The 7,826-nt window shown below is 33.2% G+C and overlaps 1 protein-coding gene across 1 annotated transcript; it reads right to left on the bottom strand.

Annotated features, from left to right (window-relative positions):
- Window positions 1-5,616: 5,616 nt before the first annotated feature.
- LOC139529904 (neuronal acetylcholine receptor subunit alpha-6-like) lies at window positions 5,617-7,826 on the bottom strand. Its single transcript, XM_071325866.1, has one exon. The coding sequence runs from the start codon at window positions 7,544-7,546 to the stop codon at window positions 6,299-6,301; it is 1,248 nt and encodes a 415-aa protein (XP_071181967.1). The 5' UTR covers window positions 7,547-7,826; the 3' UTR covers window positions 5,617-6,298.

Genomic DNA, 7,826 nt, shown 5'->3' with positions numbered 1-7,826 from the left:
TTTCCTAGCGCTCAACTACTGTCGCCTTAATCTATATGTCTGTATTATGGAAGTTACTTGGTTTTTCCTAGCGCTCAACTACTGTCGCCTTAATCTATATGTCTGTATTATGGAAGTTACTTGGTTTTTCCTAGCGCTCAACTACTGTCGCCTTGATCTATATGTCTGTATTATGGAAGTTACTTGGTTTTTCCTAGCGCTCAACTACTGTCGCCTTAATCTATATGTCTATATTATGGAAGTTACTTGGTTTTTCCTAGCGCTCAACTACTGTCGCCTTAATCTATATGTCTGTATTATGGAAGTTACTTGGTTTTTCCTAGCGCTCAACTACTGTCGCCTTGATCTATATGTCTGTATTATGGAAGTTACTTGGTTTTTCCTAGCGCTCAACTACTGTCGCCTTAATCTATATGTCTGTATTATGGAAGTTACTTGGTTTTTCCTAGCGCTCAACTACTGTCGCCTTAATCTATATGTCTGTATTATGGAAGTTACTTGGTTTTTCCTAGCGCTCAACTACTGTCGCCTTGATCTATATGTCTGTATTATGGAAGTTACTTGGTTTTTCCTAGCGCTCAACTACTGTCGCCTTAATCTATATGTCTGTATTATGGAAGTTACTTGGTTTTTCCTAGCGCTCAACTACTGTCGCCTTGATCTATATGTCTGTATTATGGAAGTTACTTGGTTTTTCCTAGCGCTCAACTACTGTCGCCTTAATCTATATGTCTGTATTATGGAAGTTACTTGGTTTTTCCTAGCGCTCAACTACTGTCGCCTTAATCTATATGTCTGTATTATGGAAGTTACTTGGTTTTTCCTAGCGCTCAACTACTGTCGCCTTAATCTATATGTCTGTATTATGGAAGTTACTTGGTTTTTCCTAGCGCTCAACTACTGTCGCCTTGATCTATATGTCTGTATTATGGAAGTTACTTGGTTTTTCCTAGCGCTCAACTACTGTCGCCTTGATCTATATGTCTGTATTATGGAAGTTACTTGGTTTTTCCTTGCGCTCAACTACTGTCGCCTTGATCTATATGTCTGTATTATGGAAGTTACTTGGTTTTTCCTAGCGCTCAACTACTGTCGCCTTAATCTATATGTCTATATTATGGAAGTTACTTGGTTTTTCCTAGCGCTCAACTACTGTCGCCTTGATCTATATGTCTGTATTATGGAAGTTACTTGGTTTTTCCTAGCGCTCAACTACTGTCGCCTTGATCTATATGTCTGTATTATGGAAGTTACTTGGTTTTTCCTAGCGCTCAACTACTGTCGCCTTGATCTATATGTCTGTATTATGGAAGTTACTTGGTTTTTCCGAGCGCTCAACTACTGTCGCCTTGATCTATATGTCTGTATTATGGAAGTTACTTGGTTTTTCCTTGCACTCAACTACTGTCGCCCTAATCTATATGTCTGTATTATGGAAGTTACTTGGTTTTTACTTGCACTCAACTACTGTCGCCTTGATCTATATGTCTATTTTATGGAAGTTACTTGGTTTTTCCTTGCACTCAACTACTGTCGCCCTAATCTATATGTCTATATTATGGAAGTTATTTGGTTTTTCCTTGCGCTCAACTACGATCGCCTTAAACTATAGTCTATATTATGGAAGTGACTTGGTTTTTCCTTGCGCTCAAATCTGTCGCCCTAATCTATATGTCAATATTTTGGAAGTTACTTGGTTTTTCCTTGCACTCAACTACTGTCGCCCTAATCTATTGTCTATATTATGGAAGTTACTTTGTTTTTCCTTGCGCTCAACTACTGTCGCCCTAATCTATATGTCTATATTATGGAAGCTACTTGGTTTTTCCTTGCCCTCAACTACGGTTGCCTTCATCTATAGTCTATATTATGGAAGTTACTTGGTTTTTCCTTGTGCTGAACTACTGTCGCCCTAATCTATATGTCTATATTATAGAAGTTTCTTGGTTTTTCCCTGTGCTCAACTACGGTCGCCTTAATCTATAGTCTATATAATGGAAGTTACTTGGTTTTTCCTTGCGCTCAACTACTGTCGCCCTAATCTATATGTCTATATTATGGAAGTTACTTGGTTTTTCCTTGCGCTCAACTACTGTCGCCCTAATCTATATGTCTATATTATGGAAGTTACTTGATTGGCAAATGAAAATATCATGTATCTAGCTGAGACATAAAAACAATATCTCTAATTTTGAAAATAGAAAGGGTAGATTGTATAAACATTGCTTAATTGGTGAGAAAGATTTATTTCACTTTTTTTTCAAAAATGCACCCACAGAAATATGCTGTACTTGTTTGAACATTCGATATCGTTGTTAACCTTTAACCAGGAAATCTACAATAATTTGGAACTCCACAAATAACAGTGAGTTCACAGTAGTTGCAAAAGGTGTTAGAAATTCACTTTCATATCAATGAGCAGCTGGTACCAAATTTAAACAAACTTCTTCCACAGGCACAAGATAGGAATAGAATACCATCAAAATCTATTATCTTTTGTTAATATTATTCAGGAACTATTTATGCAAACATATTTAATTCAATTCTGGGCAATTTGGTTCCTGTGAAAAGTTGGTGATAGATGATAAACATAGTGGGTATACTTTCTTCTAGTAATTCTCACTACCAGACAATACTAGAATACTCTAACATATTAAGATTCTGGACTGATCTCCATTTGTCAACTTTTACTGCCTAAAAATAGATAACAAAGTCTAAAGGAATGTGGCATATTTTATTTACCATTACATTTAAAATCTTCAACAGTAGAAAACACTCAAATTTTTTGTCTAAAATCTATAAACTAAGCATCAAAATTTACAAACTTTTTTTTTAAGTAGAAAGTGTAAAATGTTTTTCAGATCATAATATTTGTACTATCTAATATCTATGGCAAAACAAACTTAATGTACAACTATCTCCTTGTAATATAAAGATACACAACCATCAGAAATAAATTTTTAAGAAATAATACACGTTAGGTATTAACATGGTAACACTATCAAGGGTAAAGTACCTTTATGAGGTTTTCCAAAAACAAACACTTTAACGATATATGGGGTTTTAAGAAAGATATGCATTTGGACAACATTCTAATGTATGTTCATGTTAGAGTCAATAAATCTGCCCAAAAGAAAATATGTTTGGAACTATTTCAAGTCTTTTTCTTGCTTTGATCAACATTGTTACAAGCATCAATAATATTGTGCAACATACATTGGATGAGTATTAAATACGGATATATTCTGGAATTGACTGACTCAAAACAAAGTATTACTTAAAACAAAATTAACCATTAACAATCTAAAATTACGTAACATTATCCTTATCATGAAAAAAACTTATTCCTCAATTGATGTAAAATATATAGCAAAATCATCTTTACATTAAAAAAAAAAGAAACAATACTTAATGTGCACTATTTAATATGTGCCTAGTATACAAAACTCTTTATTACTTAGATATCTTGTATAATTTCCAAATATAAATGACTTTGTGTACATTTTAATACATATGACATTTATTTGGTTTGATCAGATGCATCATCAAATATGCTTAAATTTACATGATCTAAGTAAACATAAGTATACAAAAATATGAATGCATATGAAATTTCATCATGAGTATTCTTAATAAGTTTTTAACTTTACTGGTTTTGTGACTATTTGATTGATAAACTCTATTCAATATTTGTAAAAAAAAAAGCATAAAATATATGTGATAATAAATTCACTTAGAAGTAGGTTTTATAGAAGAAACAAATTAAACAACTGAATCTACCCTAACACAATAGTGTATCCTAAGGCTAAAAAGAGAAAGAAAATACTAATTGGGAAATAAACATCACAAATCAAATAAAAGAAGACAACACCATGACAAAAAGCAAAAATTCTGATAAGTTTTTAATCAATTTAGTTTTTAATTTCTCTCTCTACACACACACACACAGTTGTAGTTTATTTATCTCTATGGCACATTTTCATGGCTTTTTATACCTCATTAGTATCTGTATGGCAATCTTTCATAAAGATCATCACTATGTCAAATAAGAGATGTCTAAATAAATTTAACTACCTACGCTATAACTATAAAAAGTTTAATTATGGAACTGTGATTTTTTTCACGATAATAGCCCAAAAATAGGTAAAAATCGATGAAAAATGGGAAAATCATCAAAATTTCAAAGGGCCGTAGCAAAAAAAGAAGTGCACCACCATATAATTTTTTCTTCACCAATTATTTTGTTACAGTCTTATAAATCCAAAAATCAGGTTAAGAAAAAAAGTTTAATTCTAGAAATTTTTGGCTCCTCAGAGGTGTGCATCCTTAACAAAATTTGTTTTGTCTGAACAAATGCATACCAAAGCAATGTATGATTTTACCCGCCATGTAAGGGCGATAGACAAAAAAAACATGTTCAAGGAAACGGTCAAATATCGGTAAAATAATAATAAAAAGATGCTCTACATATTATTACAAGAAGTCCTATGAGTGTAGATATAAGCATAGTGACGAATATAAAACAACAGATTACCTTAGCTGTATTTGGCAAAACTTTTGAGAATTTTTGTTCTTAATGCTCTTCAACTTCGTACTTTATTTGGCCTTTTTCACTTTTTGGATGCGAGCGTCACTGATGAGTCTTTTGTAGACGAAGCACGCGTCTAGCGTATATATAAAATTAAGTCCTGATATCTATGATGAGTTTATTTACAATAAAAACAAATATTTACAAACAACTAGATTAGGCATCATGATTCTCACCAAAATATTGAGGTTCACCTAGGTGCTCAGGTAGGGTAAATATTTCTTGTTCCGTAAGTGGCATCCGTCGTTATCTTCTTGCAAGCAAACATATCTGAGAAATATATTAATTGATGGTGTATCGAATCATGATTGCATAAGATGTCTGAAAACTTCCAAAGTGGTGATATTAAATTTGGCAATTGGAACCCTTAATAAAATCGATTAACATTGAGCCGAAGTCCTCTATCAAGGAAATCATGAGGGGAAATGCGAGTTCTTAAAAATCGTACTAAGTGGGAGATGTGTATTTCATACACAGGCTCAGGTGTAATGTAGCTACACAGGATTACAAAATTCATTATGGGAAAATTGAAACTAAATCTCATGTTGCTTCATTTTGTTTTCAACCAACGATAATTGTTCGTCTCACGTCAGCAATACAACAGGTGCTACATGATCACACTTGAGCACCTTCGATTCCCCCCGGCTTTGTTGGTGGGGTTCGTGTTATTCAGTTTTAAGTTTTCTTTGTTGTGTTTTGTAAAATGTTGTTAGTATTTTGAACTGGTTTTTGATACCATTACAATAAAACCCGGATCAAAAACTGAAACTATCAGGTTCCACAGAATGCTTCTTTAATTGTATTGAAACTAGCATTCGATTTTGTTTAAATAGTATAAAGAACATAAAATTAGAAAACTAGAATTCAAATGTTAAAAGAACCTAATAGTGGATAAAAAGATGCATAACCTCAATAGGTTTGAAAATTTTCAGGTCTGCATAAAAAATAAGTAACAGTAGATTACTCTATTGTGGAACCATTTTTATATCTTATCTCTTTATTTGGTGTATGAAAAAAATTGAAACTACTACTATTTGTTCTTTTATTTTGGTAAATTATTTTTCAACACACTTAATTCTGGGTTATTTAACATTTGCTAGACATGGTTAGTTGTTTCAAATTATGGAATTAATATATACTTTTTATGAAGAAAAGACATTTAGCAGTGGAATAGTAGCATTATAAGTGAAAAACACAGCATTCGGGTATCGTTACCAATGCAATACCTAGACCAAAAATTATGGGTATTTGACCGGGCTGATATGAGTCTGGTCTTTAATTTTCTAAGTGTGTCCTATTCCCGATTGTGACATTATGACAGAGTATGAATTTGCATGGAGGATGATATTTGGAGTTCGTACGATCCCACCAGTTTGTGTTTGTTAACTTGCTGTGTCACTTCCAGATTGATTTACGACATTTGAACATAGTCAAACTACTGTCTCCTTAATCTTTGGTTAAGGGACTGTTATTAAAAATGATGTGAGAAAATCTGCATTCATCTCATTTTATATTGATTGGGCAAGTTTTGATCAAATTTAAAAAAAAAAAAAAATCTCTGTATTCACTTTTATTTTGTCGATTGTTCATATGTTTGCATACTTGTGTTTGTTTATGATTAATTAATGGGATTGCATACGTCTCCATTGGCGTCAATGATTGGCACATAAACTGCTCATTTGTTAGTTTAAACAATCATTCCGTGTTGATTTAAATAGTTTTCGTTATAATCAAGAAGAATAATGATACACTGACTGAGAGTACAACAAACGCAGTCGTTAAAAGAATTGTATCAAGTGCTTCACATATATCACGCCACGAAATATCGTGCTTGTTATCATCAATCAAACCGTCACACGCGTTCAAATCTGCATTATGAACATCTGATTTGCTATTTTGCATTTCAACCAAACTTTCTGTCTTTTTCAAATCATTCCGTCTACAGCACAGTATTGTCCACTTTAGATAACTCGGTATTGTGTTATTCTTATTTCTAAACTGAAGTCGGACGCAAAGCATTGTACTCAAACATATCAATGAACTGAAGACGAGGTCAAACATAAGAAAATATTCAAGCAACGACATCGGCTCAGATGTTTTCGGTAGATGATTTCCAATCAGAGACAAAAACACAGATATCGCCAATAATACCGTGATAGCGTAAGAAACTCTTTCCCCGGAGTCTGGTGGTAACAAAAATACGCATGAATTTAAAACCATTAAAAATATAACAGGAAGGACAATGTTGATGACATAAAAACCTGGACGTCTCTTCATTGACACTGACATATCAATTAATGACAAACCAGTAACTTCGTCTACTATGTCATCGAAAGTTGTTGACGTTATCCGCCATGTTCCGTGTTCCGAATAATAATCCAGTTTGACGCCAGAAAATGACTGTAATAAAATTTCAAACGGAAAAGTTCCCCAAGCCATCAAACGTATTGTACAAATCTGTTCGTCAAACGGGAAGTAAGTTATATCCACACTACATGAACTAATTAAGATTTCACCTGGTGTCCAGTATGCAAGTCCGTTGCTGAAATATCTTACCGTCATGAAATCATTTCCAATCTGGTCAATTTTAAAAAACGGATTTGTAATAACAAGTGTTGGTGTCCATATATCTTCCTGTAAAAACGTTACGGTATTTGTATTGTTATAGTCTACTGTGTTCCAAGTCAATCTTGAATCATGCCATGTAATTCTAAAAAATCCAATGACGGCGAATTTTCCGTTTACTTCGTCGAATTCCTGAATGGCCCCCATATTAAATGAGACATTAACGCGTGTAGTCAATGACTGTTCGTCTCCTGGTCTAATCTTTTTATTGTAGTCCAGGGATAGTTTGGAATAAAGTCTGTCAATATCAGATAGTGTAGATCCAAAAATAAAGTTTTCATTGTTGAGCATGAAAAGTTGAAATAATATTATGATAAAGCCATTCCATGCCATCTTTCAGACTGTAAAGAACATTTTCATAAATATATAACAAACATTCTTATCAATTGCATTACATCTTCCTGTTTTCAAGTGATCGATATCGTCAATACTATATTTTCAGGCTGCAACGACCTTCAAATTATAAATATATTCAATTAAGTAACACACAGGAACGTCCTCCCTTCTCCGCTTACACGACTGTACAAACATCTGTTGATAGTATCAATGATGTGTAATCAATTAGTCACTAATCATTGTAATAATCAAATAAATCAAAACCTCTTATTCGATA

Source organism: Mytilus edulis, chromosome 7, assembly GCF_963676685.1.
Source record: "Mytilus edulis chromosome 7, xbMytEdul2.2, whole genome shotgun sequence".
Taxonomy (NCBI): Eukaryota; Metazoa; Mollusca; class Bivalvia; order Mytilida; family Mytilidae; genus Mytilus; species Mytilus edulis.
This window is presented reverse-complemented; position numbering and strand designations above follow the sequence as displayed.

What these genes read in the sequence shown, in the direction of transcription:
- LOC139529904 (XM_071325866.1), bottom strand. Translation starts at nt 7,546, where the DNA reads ATGGCATGGAATGGCTTTATCATAATATTATTTCAACTTTTCATGCTC.